The 16097-nt window shown below is 39.7% G+C and overlaps 1 protein-coding gene across 3 annotated transcripts in view; it reads left to right on the forward strand.

Moving 5' to 3' along the window:
* The window catches only part of Dync2h1 (dynein cytoplasmic 2 heavy chain 1), a 230942-nt gene that overhangs the window by 189199 nt on the left and 25646 nt on the right, over positions 1–16097 (forward strand). For all 3 annotated transcript variants that reach the window (XM_028890970.2, XM_037207771.1, XM_028890972.2), the window contains one exon: positions 5611–5727. In XM_028890970.2, coding sequence (XP_028746803.1) covers positions 5611–5727 — 117 coding nt within the window. The remainder of the gene's footprint in view (positions 1–5610; positions 5728–16097) is intronic.

Here is a 16097-nt window from a genome sequence, read left to right on the forward strand (position 1 = left end):
TGTCCCTTCAGTCACAGAATGTGTCTCTTCCTCAGATCTCTGTCTCATGTGTCTGCATCCTCCTTATTTCCAGCCATGATTTTTAGCTGACTTAATTATCTTTAGCACCACATAAAGTAACACATAGGAATTTGTATCTTGTTATATTCATGGATATTTACTAGGTTTTTTTTTGGTGGAATCTCCTTCTGTAAGTGTAGTACTGTGTGGTCTATAAAATTTATGCTTTGAAATTAGCTGCATATGTTTATAATATTTGTATCTTTTTTTTGATCAGTTGGTCACTGTATATTGACCTTTTTAGCTTTTGTTACAGTTTTTGTGTCAAAGTCCATTTTGTCGTTGGCTGAAAGAATAGTCCTCTTCATCTCCATGGCCTTGGAGTACCGTATCCCACACTTTCACCCCGAGTCTCTGCATCCAAAGGGAAAGCGAGTTTCCTGTGGGAGGCCACGTATTCTTCAGTCACATTTGTATTTTTGCTTCTTTGTTAATATTTTGGAAAAATCCATTCTGATCTTAATTGGACACATTTATTTATATATAATGCTATAAAGTTAGGTGATTTGATTTTTTTCTCTAGTTTGGTGTGCCGTGCGCCCTTTTCCTCTGCTCTTGTCCACCAGTTAGCTGAATGACTTGCTGCCTTGTGTGTGGTTCCTTATCTGTCGCTTGTGTTTGTGCTCTGCGTCCTGCTGTCAGGACAGTGGTTTCCTGCTCTTCACCTTCTCCTATAAGATCTCTTAGCATCTTTTCCTATTCTTGTTGCTGTTGTTGATTTTGTTTGTGGTACTGAGCTTAAGCATGTACTCTAAGTCTTCTCTGATGGTCATGAATCATTTCAGTTTTTGATTGCTTTGAAAGTCATTCTGTATCTTTCATTCCTTTTTTAAATTAATAATGTGTGTGTGCTTTCCTGCATTCGTGCGTGCATGTGTGCATGCATGTGTGTGAAGGGGTTAAGGGAAATGTACATGTCATAGCATGTGTAAGGAAGACAGGAAGAGGACAACTTTGTGGGCTTTGTTGTCTCCTCCTACCTTTACATAGTTTGGGGACATCAAACCCAGGTCACCTTGCATGGCAAGCTGTATACCTGCTGAACCACCCTGTGTTCCCCACTTTTCCCTCTTGTCTGAAGGGTGGCCTGATTAGCTGTCACAGTCTTGCTTAGCAGCTATTTTCCTTTTAGCATTTGGCATTTTATAGAATAGGTTTTCTGCTATGTAATCTGCTAATGTACTGAGAATACCCTTAAATGGGACCCAGCACTTTCTCAAATATTTAATTACATATAATCAAACTTGAAAAGCATCACAACATAATGAAACCCATTGAATCAATGACGAAGAGAAAGATGTTGTGGTATCTTGCATGAATTCACATGAGTCTCTTCTATCCCTCTGCCTCTCTGCTGAAGGACTCATCAAGCTGTCTCTATTTAAAACATTTTAATAATTTTATACCTTTCAAAAGTGTTGCATTATATGATGCAGTGTTTTATCTCTCATTTATACAGACACATGCATACACATATACACATACGCACACATACACATGCACAGACACATGCCACATGTGCTAGGACTTTTTTTCCTCTGGCATAATTATACTTTCCAAAAGGATTTGTTCAAAAATACAAGTGAGCCAGAATTTTATCCCACATTAGAACTAACTAACCAGTAATTGGAAATGTGGGGCAAATGAACAAATTAAGTGACAGCACAGGGTCCAAGTTACGGGACATTTTCCCAGATAGCTGAGGGATTCAATGAACAGGTGAATAATGTAGGGGAAAAGAGAGGGACCAATGACATTAAAAATGCATAACCGCATAACCATATAACCTTTCTAGAAATTCATGCTCCAACAATCCAGTTTAAAAGTTTTTAGAACAACCACTAATAAAGATACTGAATATGTAGTGGGTATTATATCAAAATAATTAATTTGTACATTTGTTAGGAGAATAGTGGCCTTGTGCTTATGCCCTGAGGTTGGAGAGTCTAGCAGATGGATGAGTGATGGCTGCCTATATCTTTGAAATTTTTGACAGTGAAGTTAATTTTTAAATTTAAAAATGTGAAGAATATCTGTGTGCCTTGACCTTGTGGCCCAGTGATACATACATGGAGTTCAGTGCCTGCCTTCCTCCATGAGAGTGTTGCCCAAAGACAGTATACATCTTCACAATTGGAGGTCATATATGATAGCCCGGCCCCAGTGTGAAACAGAGAGGCAGTTTCTGTTCCTCTTTGGAAGGCAATTGTCAATACATCTACCCTGATAAATGGGAAGTTGGTGCTGTCTGAGGGGTGGGGCAGTGATAAGGCAGGGATTACAAACGCCAAGAGAAATCATTTGAGGAATATGGAACACTAATTAGAAATGTTAGCACTAGTTAGAAACTCCCAGTTCCTTCACAAGATCCAGAGCCAGGGCCTGTTGTGAGACTATCAAAAGAAATCTGTAGCCCTACTTTCGGGGCTGCAGAGTCAAATTATTTTTTGTAGCACTGACTAATCAATTTGTTTTCACAAATTGAGCTCAAGAATGGGTGCAAGGAATTAATCATTTGACAGCTAGCAATAATTGGGCTATTTTGTATTTATGACTTAGCCAGACAGCTTAGTATGTCCATGTGAACTTAAAGATTGCTTTTTCTGTGAATGTTTATCTTAAAAACCATTAGTAAGGCATCTGGTCTAATCTAAAGCTGTTTTGAAGCTTAGTACCACCTAATGGTACACAAGAAACCTGTGACTGCATTTCTCAGCGTTAATATTAAAGGAATTTGAGCCAGCCTGTCTCCTGGACTCAAATGATTTCCTAAATGATAAATCTGATCTGTGACCTAACATAGCTCCTAAGTGTGACTCATAGGCCTCGTGAAACTTATAAGCCTTAGCTATGAAACATAGCCTAGCATTTATTTTTATTCATCAACGTTGTATGAATTAGACAGTACAGCTTAAGGAGGAATCATCTTTCTAATAATCCACAGATAAAAATGCCCAGTAGATCAGGATGTTTTCATGAGATAAACACACTATAATACAGGCAGTAGGGGATTCCCCACATCTAATGTACACCATGTCAGATACCAGAGAAAAGATTGCAGCAGCAAGCATGCAGATGCACAGCAGAAGCAAAGACATTCTGGGGTCTGTGTTCTCAGGGTCTTGCCTACCCAAGAATTATCCATGAGGGGGTTGCCTCTTGGTGGGCCGACACCCTGAACCTCACTCATCACCTGCTGCCCACCTCAAATAATCCAATCAAGAAAACCCCTTGCAGGTGTATCCATCTGCTTGGGTTTTAGTTGATTCCAGATGTAGTCGAGTTGACAACCAAGATTAGCCAATCACAGGGATATACAACCAAGATAGTAAATGTATAGAACCCCTCTCCTTAGTGTACTCATTAATTACAAAGGTATGATCTTGCTCTGAGCAGGATGCCTGGGAAGGCCACTAATAATGACATCTCTTCATGGCCCAGGAAGCATTTGTATAGTTAAAGTGACTTACATCTGTCTTAGTTACTTAGCATTAACCAGAATGAAGTCGAAAATATTTGCATACATGTTGTATATAAGAGTAGTTACCCTGTTATTTAGGTAATGTATTTCAGGGCTTGGAAACTGGCTTATTCACTAGCCTTAGTATGAATTTAAACATCTTTTGAAAAGAGGTTTTGTTTTTACATACGCTTGCGTTAAAATCATAAGCTGCATGTCTCTTGACTTATTTTCTGGCTTTTAATACCACATTGCCTTGAAAAATGACCCTATGAGTTCTTAGCATGGCAGTTTGTTTCACTTTGGGTATTGGATGAACTCTCATCTCAATGCATGTGCTTGGCATTTTAAGAGACATGGACATAGTAAAAATTTACCCCCTTGATTCTGTATTTACTAACATCCCAACAATAGACCTCAGGTATTTTTTGTGTATAACATGTTGGCATATACTTTAATTTTTGTATATATAGAAAGATGAATGTGCTTTGACATCACCTTGAGGAAACCATTGAAGAAAATACTTTAACTGGATTGAAACATGTTTACTAGATATTATATCTGAACTTTATAAACAATAGGTGTATTAGGATTTATAGAACTAGCAGATGAGCCATTGCCAGCCACATGCTCCTTAACAGGAATGTCTGTGTTTTGGAACATCCTTGTTTATTATTCTCTGCTTGTAAAAGAATCATCACATTATATGTGTGTCATGGCATCCTTCTAGAATAGAAACCATTACTGTTTCTTAAATGGTTTTAAAATATATTTGTACTGATTCCTTCTGTTTTTTTTTTCTTTGCATTTGTGTTTTCTGTGGTGTTTAATAAATTTAAAACACAAATAAGTGATAGCAAGTGTTAGAGTACCACACCTCCTGACTACCAACTAGGGACATTTTTAGTGAATTGATGCTGATAAATTAAGTGCTGTATAGAGTTCAGCTACAGCAAATGAAAATGATTCATCAGAAAAACAAAGAAAGTCAAAACACTGAATCTCCACAGTGTTTTTAGACTAGGAAATCAATCAAAAGCTCTAGGAATTGAATCCAACAGTGTGATGGTGGATGTTTAGCAATTAAGTAGTACATTTATTCTAAAAGATTTATAGTCCTTATTTTACTACAAGGCTTATTAATGTAAGAGTGAAACTAAATGTGAAATCTAAATATGCCACAGACAGCTTATATCTCTCAAAAACATGAAGGTAGTTAGCCTGCTGCAGGTGTTCAGGTTTAAATGCTGCCCTGTGAGACAGTTCTGGGTTTCTCAGGCTTACTTTGTTTATATTAGATAAGCCATGTGGTAACAGGATTTTACTGGTTAGTTGGAATATTACAGGAAACAATTGCTGACTAGCCCAGTCATTTTCCAGCCACCACCATGTCCATGGTCCAGTTGGTCAGTTCTAGATCGTCTTTAGCAAATGTTTAAGGAGATAAATGTTCCTAAAATAGACCTGGCAGGCATGATTTCATTTAGAAAAGAAAATGCAAGTGATTGATTTTGATGAGCACAACGAAGAAGCTAACAGTGATGAAGCTAGAGCAACAAAGGTCCCAGCAGGAGGAATGCTTACTTAGCTTCACTTTAATTAACTGATCTGTATGTATTTCTTTGGGGCTTTGTGTGTAGAAGGAATATTGAAATAGAAACTGGAAATTAATCTAAGCGCTAAAAATCTATACAGACTCCTTGAGCAACTAGGAGGCACTTGCTTTGTATTTATTCTGTGCTGCATTTTTAAATACACTGTCAGTATTTTGAAATGATAAGATTTAAGTCAGTTGAAATGAAAAGCATTGTAGAGTTTGAAATGAACAAGAAGAGAGGCTGGGAGGGTATTACTAATGGCAAAGTACGTACTTCCTGCATAAAGAAGTTGCTTCCCAACAACCATTGCTTAGCCTGACTTTACAGTCTTTAGTCCTTTTAACTATTCCAATGAATCAATTGTTCAAACAAATGATCGTGGTACAAGGAACATATGTGTGTACTCTTCCGTTGTCACAGACGGTGTGTGGCTATGTACCATGCTGTCTCCCTGCAGGGACTGACTCACTGTGGTATGCTCTTCTCACTCAGGTTATCTCCAAGCTCAGGATCTTGGGACGATCAGTCACAGCTGGTTGCAAATTTGATAGAGAAATCTGGTCTAATGAACTTTCCCCCATCCTCAATCTCTGGAAGAAACTGAACCAGGTTAGTCATGGAAGGATTGAAATTTATATATCTTTTCCTATGTCTTTTCTCCAGCCCCCTGGAGCTGTGTTGTTCTGGCTGACTTACAAAGACATTCACATTGGACATTCCTACCCTAATCCAGGGCCTGCTGGTCCTCAGTCACACAGACAGTCACAGTGTGCATCCTTCTCCTGAGTCACAGACACAGTCACAGTGTGCATCCTTCCTCAGTCACAGTGATAGTCACAGTGTGCATTCTTCTCCTGAGTCACAGTCACAGTGTGCATCCTTCCTCAGTCACAGTCACAGTCACAGTGTGCATTCTTCTCCCTGCTTCATGTCAATTCACACTGAACTTAGCCTTCTTTTGTCTTTTTTGTAACCAAATTTACACTAATTTTCAACTGTAGCCTTTAGCAAATCACGTATTGATATCTTTTATAATGTCTATGCTATTAACCATGTATGTAAATAATCTACCTCATTATGTTTGCTTTTTTAAACAAAATTTACTAGATTCCAAGGATCTTAATAAATTTTGAAGAATTGAGTTAAGCAAAGCAAAAAGATTCTACTAACAGAATGAGATTGGAGACAGTGTGTATAACAGTGTCGTTTGAAGGCTTTTTACATGGACTTTTTTTTAATGTAGGCATGCATATGTGTGTCTGGTAATATGTGCATGTGAGAGCCTGCCATTAACTTTTAGTGGTGTCTTCCATTTCTGTACATCCTGAGGCAGAGCTTGAAGATGTCCTCTTTGACTAGTCCAGGTAGCTAGCTTGCATCTGAGATTCCTTGCCTACCACCCATATGCTGGGATAATAACCAGGATGCCATGCCCACCCAGCATTTATGTGGTGTCTGGGAATCCAGCTCTGGTCCTCATGCCTCATGCGGCAAACACTTCACTGCACTGAGTTATCTTCCCAGGCCCTGAAGGCTTCTTATCGGGAGGGAAGTGATGATATCTGCTTTACAGGCCGTAGTGAACAATCTCAACTTCTCTATCACCCTGCTGTATGTATCTGCTGACCTCACCTGACATTTACTGGTGTCAGGATAGTGAAAAATCTTGGACTGAGTGTCTATTAGATTCTGGCTCTTAGATCTTACGTTCAAGGTTTATTTCCTGTTCTCTTTTGTGGATCATGGTTCTGGCATCAAATTAGTTTATGAAGTCCCCATTGTGTTCTTGAGACTTACCCTAGTAAGTGTGCTTTTCCATGACACAGTCACCCCATATTTGCACAAAGCCAGTTAGGGAAGGGACTAGAGGCCAGAATCACAGTCATGGTCAGTGTGGGCAGCAGCAGCATGTCCTCTCCGTGCAGACAGCGCTGTGCTGCCTGCATTAGTGTGGATGGTGATGACTGAGCCACTGCTGTCAGCCTTTCAGGTTGGTGACATTAAAACCCATGTCAGCACTTTCAGTTCAGTGGGATTAGAAGTGGGGTGCTGAGAGTTTGCTGAAGCTCTGGTACCAAACCTAGGAACTGTAATTCTCACACCTGTTTGGCTTACCAAATTAGGGAGCCACAAAACCGGAGTAAATACAGAGTCAGGAAAATACAAAGATAAATTCACTGTAAATTCAGGGGGGGAAATGTTAACTCATTGTCCAAGGGAACTGAATTGGCAAAACCAAATAGATTTATTCCACAACCCTCCTTTCACTGTGCAGCAAAATTTATTACCTTTCCCCATCAAAAATGAATTGTATTGTATAATTTTTAAAATAAATTTTATATTTGGACTTTTATGTTTAAATTATTTTCAGATTGGGTAAAAGTGAATTTAAAAAGAAATGGGTCATATACTTTAGCTAATACTTACCTGTGCCTTCTGTGAGTCATAAGCTTTAACAACCAGATCTCTTTAACATTTGTAAGTGAAAGCAAATGCCTCTGAAATGGCCAACACTGGAGCTGGAGCCCAGTGGAGAGACTGTCCAGCACGGCAAGGCCCTGGGCTCTGTCCAGGCACCTCCAAACTAACTAACTAACTAACTAACTAACTAACTAACTAACTAACTAACAAAATTTTTTAAGTCAGTGACTGTGTGAAATTTGATTTGTGTGAAATCTAACCATGGACAAAGTAACTGTCATCTTGGGCTACATGGAGGTGGATTCTGATGAAATGCGGTAGTTCTGGATTCGTCTTTGGAGAAATTCCCTCGTTTTTGTTTTTAATGAACAAAGGAATTATTTTTCGTTATTAGGGAAGAATCAGATCAACACCTTACCAGATGGGATGCACATTTCTGGTTCTGGAATGTGTGAGAGAGCACTTGTGAAATGCAGCATCCTAATGTTAACCAGAATCAGAGAGGCAGGTTAAACATGGTGCTGTGTGTGCTAAAGTGAAACAACAAGACAATAAATGAAGGGAGGAGGAGGACTCCGATGAAGGTCTGTTTACAATTGAAGCTCTAATGTGGGAAGACAGATGCCCTAGGAATGGAAAAGAATGCCTTTCTACCTTTTCAGCTACAACAATGTTTTTAACACAGGTTACCATTGTGTATTACAAAGGCATACTAACCATATAACTAAGAGTACAGAAAGCAGGTACTTTTCTACTGATTTTTCAATGTAGTATTGTAGTGGAGCATGGAACAAAGAAGAACATTGTTGACTTTAACTTCCCATCTCTATTTCTAGATTGGTTCTACCCATCTTACTTCATTTCCTTTTCCCTATTTGCCTGTTTGGTGAAATGGAGGAAATCATAAAACATTATAACACCTAGGCTAGTTAATTCTTATGAGGCCTACACCATGCTAAGTACTTGGTAAATACTAGCTATTACTAGTACAGATCTTAAAAGCATTAGGATGACATTGTTCTTTGGTGTCTATGTTCTGGACCTTTGGTCATTCCTTGATAATTAAATAATGTAGAAAAGCAGCATTTTTAGTGCTTATTTTGTAGATGTAGTTGACAAAGGAACTTATCCTAAAAAGTCAAAGGCATAGGTCTGTAGAGAAGTGCATCTAGATTAGCATGGTCAGTCATTTCAAAATGCAAATTGTGTTGGACATCAAGGGAGTTTTCAGTCCATATGAATAAAATTATTTTAACAGTTACTTCTGGGAATAATGACCATAACTTTTCAATGAATAGCTAATAGTGAGTTTTGGCTACACTCAAAAAAATGAGTTTAGCAGAGTTAATAGTAGCTGCTTAGGCCATTGTTGTGGCTAAGGCTGCTTAGCTACCTCAGTTTGAACTTTATTAATTTTTGAGGACTATATACACTGTATTTTGAGTACATTGACCACCTCATAATTCCTCCCATACACCCCTGCTTCCATACCCACGCAACTTTGTGTCATTCTTTGTAAGCACTATGGTCTTATTTGTATGCACATATACTCCATGGTGTGTGACCATCTTCTAGAGAATGGTCGACCTTCCAGGGGCCACACCCAGAAAAAAAATCTAACTCTCCCTCTCAGTAGCCATTACATAACAGGAGCTCCTGAGCTAGGGCAGGGACTTGGTGTCCGTGTTCTTCTTCCCTCCATGCTGGGATGTCTAACAGGAGCTGGTGAGCTAGGGCAGGGACTTGGTGTCCATGTTCCCCCTACCATATTGAGGTGCTGTCTGGCTTGAGTTTGTGCAGATCTTGTGCATATTTTCACAACTGCTGTAAGTTCCTGTGGGGAGGTTTTAAACAAAGGGATAAAAGCCGAATAAATACAACCCGGGCATTGCTGTAATGCAGAAATGAACATGTGGGTCTCTTCCCATTTTCTCTGCATTTTGAAAGCTTCAGTGTTGAAATGGAACCTCTTATGTTAAAGCACTTCCTGGAGACCTTTGCTTCCAAGAATATCTTTATTTCATCATCATATGTAACTAATTGACAGAAAATATAGCTGCACAACTGTGGTGATATTTTATTTGTGCGTTAATAAATAAAGCTTGCCTGGAGATCTGGGGGGAAAGGCCAGCCATTTTAAGTAAACAAAGAAATCAGGCAGCACTTGCCCTTAACCCTTAGCAGTCAGGATCTCTGTGTGTTCAAGGCCACACTAGGGAACAGAGCCAAGCGTGGGGACACACACCTTTAATCCCAGTACCAACCATAGAGGCCTGGAGGTCTGTACAGACAGACAGTGACAGAGCTGTGTAGGAAGAAGTGAGGTAGCTGGACTGAGAGCCAATGGGCAGAAAAGCAAGGCATATAAGCCTGGGTAGGTAGGAAGTTGCTTTCCTTGGAAGCTGAGAAGTTGATGAGGTGAGGTTAGCTGTGGCTTGTTCTGCTTCTCTGAACTTTCAGAATTCACACCAATACCTGGCTCCTGAATTTTTTACTTAATAAGATCCATTTGAAATTTGTGTTACACACACCCATTTTTAGCATTCGTTTATTTTCCTTCAACTTGAGAAAAGGTATTGATGTTTTTGTATTGGAGCTTGCTAGTCTGATTGTCAGTCGTTTGTGGGTGATTGGATTTTTTTTTCCTCTTGTGTATTCTACCTCTACTCTTCGATTTCACTGTAACATGTGTGAGTATTGTGGTTTTATTTTTCTTTAATCTATCTGACACCCAAAAGCTATGTTCACACTGTGAGACATCAGGCACCTTGCTAGCTGTGACTGCTTAGTAATTGCTGCTGCAAAGCACCATAATCCATTTAAAGCCTTATAAAAATAAAATTTTACAGCTAAAACTTCTCTCTGTGGTGCTGGAGAGATGGCTCAGCTGTTGAAGCGCTGGCTGCTCTTGTAGAGGACCTGGGCTTGGTTCCCAGCACTGACACTATGTGTTCTTAACTTTAGTTCTGGGAGTTCTGATGCCCCTTCTGGCCTTTGTGGGCACTGCATACATGGTGCACAGATACACGAGCAAAAAAAAAAAAAAAACCCGCAAACCCTTCTTGCTCTAGTATATCTTGAAGGGACACTAGCCCACATGTGGTTCTGGCAGCCCTTGCCCTTCTCCTCAATTCCATCTGCCTTGCAAAAAACCATTGCATTCCTAAAGCTAGCCACCAAGGTCTGTTCCTCTATTTGGCCAATCCCTCCTCCCGAGGCTGACTACTAAGATCCAATCATCAACCTATTGAAGTCCAGCAATTAAAAGTTCCCCTTGGCTCACCTAATTAACATGCCCAATTAAAATTAAATACCTCATCCTAACACAGGGTTTTCCCTTGTGTCTTTAAGAACTGCCTTGTTCCTATGTGCACATCTGTCTCCTCTCTATCCAGACACAGTCCTCTGTCCCTCTGGGACAGATAACCCTCTCCTCTCTCTTGTTCCCTTGTCCCTCTTCCTCTGTCTCCTGTCTTTGTCCCTTATCCCTGCCCTCTGTCCCTCTGGGGCAGATGCTCCTTTGTGCTAAGAACTTGGTCTTGAGGGTCCTGAGTTGATACTTTTCCTTTCATATCTTGCTCCAGCCATGCAGTTATATTGTCTTCTTTTCCTACATAAAAATGCTCAAACACCACCTGTCTCCTTCAGACTTTCCATTCTTACACATTCTCCTGCATTCAGTGTTTTCTTGTCTTGTCAAACTCAGGATTCAGAAGTTTAGTGGTTAATTTGACATTTTGTCTAGAAACCAGTATACTTTCTAAACTTCATTTTGTTATTTATATAGAAAATGTTTGTTATTTATTATTTAAATTTTTATCTGGGACAGGATCTCATGTAGCCTAGGTTGGCCTCAAATGCATATATATTCAAGAGTGACCATGAACTCCTTCCTCTTCCTGTTCCACTTCCTGAGCACTAGGATTACAAGCATGTGCCAACATATCCATTCTTTTCATGTGCAGTTCTTAGCAGCCAAATTCTATCGATCATATCTTGCACTTCTTTCATATTTGTTTGTCTCTCTCCCATTTCCTTCTGAAAACCATTACTGTGATGTAAGTTTCATTCTTTTTGTTAGAAATTACTGCAGAAAGTTCCAAATTGGTTTGTACTATGCACCTGTTTTTCAGGCCATTCTTTATAAATTAATTTCCTGTAAGAAACCCTCTAAGTGGCTTTGGAGCCTCTTCCAGAGTAAAGCAAGCCTCAGTATCAGATGAGCATATCACGGTAGAGTCTGTCTCTGGAACTTTCCAGATGTTCTTTCTCTCTCAGTCCCTACCTGTGCTAACCCTGTGAAAGCTCAATAAAGCCCTGTTGGCCCCAGGGCCGTCTGCCTTGCTGTCCATTTCCCCTTTCCTGTACCAGTGCTTTGAGTTTATAACTTCTTCATTTTTTGTTGAAACTGTATTTTTAGTTAATACTTTTCCTTTTATTGAAAATAGAATTTTTCTCCACCTAATATATCCTGGTTATGGCTTCTCTTCCTTATATTCCTCCCAGTTTCTACTCATTCCCCTGCCCATCCAGATCCACCCCCTTTCTGTCTCTCATTAGAAAACAAACCCATTTCTAAAGATAGTAATATAATACAATATGGCAAAGAAAAAACTAACACATCAGAATTGGACAAAACAAACAAGCAGAGAAGGCACAAGAAACAGAGACCCACTCTTTGTCACACTCAAGAATCCCATAAAAACACCAAAGTGGAAGCCATAATACATACACAAAGGACCTGGTGCAGACCTGTGCAGGCCCTGTGCATGCTGCCTCAGTCTCTGGGTTCGTCCATATGTGCTTCAGTCATCTTGATTTAGAGGCCTTGTTTCTTGGTGTTCTCCATTACCCCTGGTTCTTATACTTTTTCTGTCTCCTCTTCCACAGGGTTCTCTGAGTCCTGAGGGGAGGGATTTGAAGGAGACATTCCATTTAGGGCTGAGTGTCCCAAAGATCTCTTACTCTCTGCATAATGTCTGGCTGTGGGCTCTGTATTGGTTCCCATTTGCTGCAGGAGAAAGCTTCTCTGATAATGACTGAGGAAGACATTGATCTATAAGTGTAGCAGAATGTCAATAGGAGTCATATTATTGCTATTTTTCTTTAATAGAACATTTGGTTTTACCCTAGGTAAAATCAGCATGGATTGAAGGTCTGTTGTATGGTAGAAGCTGTATTGAGGGCTAGTGACTATGACAGACAATTGTTGAACGTACAGTCAAGTTGCTTTCATGATCTTTATTCAAAGTCAAGTGTCTAAATTACTCTTTTCAGTGGAAAGCCAAGTTAAGATGCTCTTTGGAGGTTCTATGTTGATATGTTTAGTAAATATTCTAGATGATGTCAGCAAAGTGGCATTCGAGAGAAAGGGGCCAGTCTGCCATCTTTTGTTACTAGGACCAGCCTGAGAGGGGCTTAATATCATACTGCAGTGGTTACATGTTATTCTTAGGCAAGAGAAATTCATCAAACTAATGAGATGGAGAGGTAATAGAAAGTGATTTGTGTTTTATAGAGGCAAAATTGATACATTGTAAAGAATAGATTCAATTAAAAAGCTTGGTCAGGGCATGAAACTGAGTTAAGTTATGTTGTGGGAACAATATTCTGGGGCCTTGTCCGTGTTCCGGCTGTGTGAATGTAGAGTACATACCAACAGATACTCCGAGGTAGAATTACCTTCACAGAGTATTGGGGCATCTAGTCAAGATTGGATTGTAAGCTCAAACATGTTTTGAATATTTTTTATCTTTCCTTATAGCTTTGTGACATTTTAGGTTGGCATGCCTGTTTGAGACTATAGCTTTTTAAAAGGAAATTATATAATATACAAATATGTAGTTACACATTTTAACATTATATTTTTTGACTGTTACTTAGACATTATTCTGCTAACTTTTGCATTATGAGATGCATAGTTTGCCTTATTTTTAAAATCTTCCCTAGTATTTTCATAAAGAAAATTGCTAATAGTAAGCTGTGAAGTCATGTTTTTAAAAACAAAAACGCTGACAGGTCAGATCCGCATGTGTGCGTTGACAGGTCAGATCTTGTTTTATTTATTGATTACCTGGCTGATGGCAACAGTTACTGAGAAGGATGGACTTCCTGGCCAGTCACACCTGTTTCTATAGCTTCAGTGCTTCCATTAATTCTCATTTAAATTACTCATGTGACATGTGTACATGAAACATTTTCTGTTGGCTCTTAGAGTTTATTGTAAGAAAACACATGTGTAGCAGGAGTCTTAAAAGTTCTTATTAATAAAATCAAACCCAAGGCCAGTTATTGGGGTCAAAGCTGGTATATCAGAGAGACAGAACAAACCACAGCTATCTCACCTCGCCGGATCCTCAGCTGGTTTTGTCTCCTCAGACTGGAGGCCTCTGAGTCCTCATCTGGAATGGGTCTCAGCTGAATTACTGCTCAAAAGCCTGAATGCTTAACCAGCCAAAACCTTCTAGTTTTTGGTCCTCACGCCTTATATATCTTTTTGCTTTCTACCACCACTCCCTGGGATTAAAGGCTGGCTTTCTGGGATTAAAGGCGTGTGTCACCATGCTTGGCTATTTCCAATGTGGCCTTGAACTCACAGAGATCCAGAGGGATTTCTATCTCTGGAATGCTAGGATTAAAGGTGTGAGTGCCACCATTTTCTAGCCTTTGTATCTAGTGGCTGTCTGTTCTCTGACCCCAGATAAATTTATTAGAGTACACAATATTTTGGAGAACACAATACCACCACACACATGATGCACTTTTTTCTGAACATGAGTTCATCTAGAAATGATATTTTGTCTATACTGACAAATGGATTTGTGTATCTAACTAAAATTTTAGACTCAGTAGCTTAATTTCAAAAGAATGAATTATGTTAAATAGACTAACAGTCTACAGTGCTAAAATAATTACAGGAAACAATGCTTTCTTAAATTCTTGTACTTTAACATTTCTTTTAAATTTCTCTTTTCCTTCTTTCTGAGCCATGTCCAGTTTCATTTAGGTTAAAGTAAACCATGGAGCGTGATGGCTGAGCCCTGTATCCATAGTCTTCAAGGCAGAGAATATACCTAGGATGTGTCCTTGGTTGGACAGAAGCCTTCCTCTGTTGTCCTTGTAGTTTTCAGTGTGGATCCAAGTGGAGCTCTGTCCACCCTCCCACCCCCCACCTCAGGGAGCTAAATGGTTCCAGTGACTCACTTTCTGTTTGTAGGATTTCATTCAGCAGAGCGGAAAATATACAGCAGGCATTTTAGCCATGTGGTCAAAATGTGGTGGTCTGAAAGCAAATAACCCCCATAGGCTTATATGTCTGAAGGTGTAGTTCCCATGTGGTGGAGCTATTTGGGAAAGATTCAGGGTGTGGCCTTGTTGGAGGAGGTGTGTCAGTGGGGGCAGGATTTGAGGTTTCAGAAAGACTTGGGTCATTTCCAGTTAGCTCTGCTCTCTCTCTCTTTCTGCCTCATTGTGTCTCAAGATACAGCTACTGTCCCAGCACCATGGCTGACTGCCTGCTGCCTTGTTTCCCACCATGAGGGTCATGGACTCTAACCCTCTGAAACTTTCGTCCCCAAATAACACCTTTCTTCTGTAAGTTGCCTGGTAGTGGTATCTTATCACAGCAATAGAAACATAACTAATACATTGAGTATAAGCACTTTGTTATGTAACTGGTGGAGAGCTGAAACAGCCAAGAAGTAGCAATAGTTGAAACCCTGCGGGAAATACCACCCTGAGCTAGAGGGAGAGGAGACGTCTGAGGGGAAAGGAAAATAGAGGCTTGCAGAAAGGCTATGAAGTTGGTCAGACTCTTCTCTCTCAAGAGAGCTGTAGTCTAAGGCATGATGGATGTCTTAGCAGACGCTTAAGGTCCTGGTCAACTCAGACTGGATCCTGCTGCTGTGCATCTGAATAGGGCAGGTGCTAGGAGCCAATAAACACTGAGAGGAGGTTCCCCAGGGAGAGATACCTTCTGGGTGACATCCCAATAAAGTGGACTCTTTTATACCAACACATTATTTGTGCATACCTTGAATACATTTTTAAAAATGTGAGGAAGAGTAATCTACTAACAAAAATGATGTGTATTAGCTCCCAGGCTCAGCTACTGTGTATCAGCTCTCAGGAAACTCTCACTTTGGCCTATATATTTGCCTTGCTTTCCCATTCTTCAGCATTTCAGAAAAGCCTTTTGTTTTTAAATTTATTTTTTATGTGTATTGACATTTTTGCCTACATGTATATCTGAACAAGGGTACCAGATCACAGGTAGTTGTGAGCTGCCATATGGTTGCTGGAAATTGAACCTGGGTCCTCTGGAAGATCAGCCAGTGCTTTTAACCACTGGGCCATCTCTCTAGCCCTCTTCAGCATTTCCAGTTTAAATTATTATCACATACTTGCTTTGGTCAAATACTCCTTACTCAAGTAATATAGATTGATTTTCAGCTAAACTAGAAGAAATAAGCATGAAATTATGACTGCTTTTGTTTCTTGAATAATTATATTTTCTGTAATTTGGTAAAAACCAATGAATTGGTGCGAAAGGAATAGTT

Source organism: Peromyscus leucopus, chromosome 7 (genome assembly GCF_004664715.2).
Source record: "Peromyscus leucopus breed LL Stock chromosome 7, UCI_PerLeu_2.1, whole genome shotgun sequence".
NCBI classification, from domain to species: domain Eukaryota; kingdom Metazoa; phylum Chordata; class Mammalia; order Rodentia; family Cricetidae; genus Peromyscus; species Peromyscus leucopus.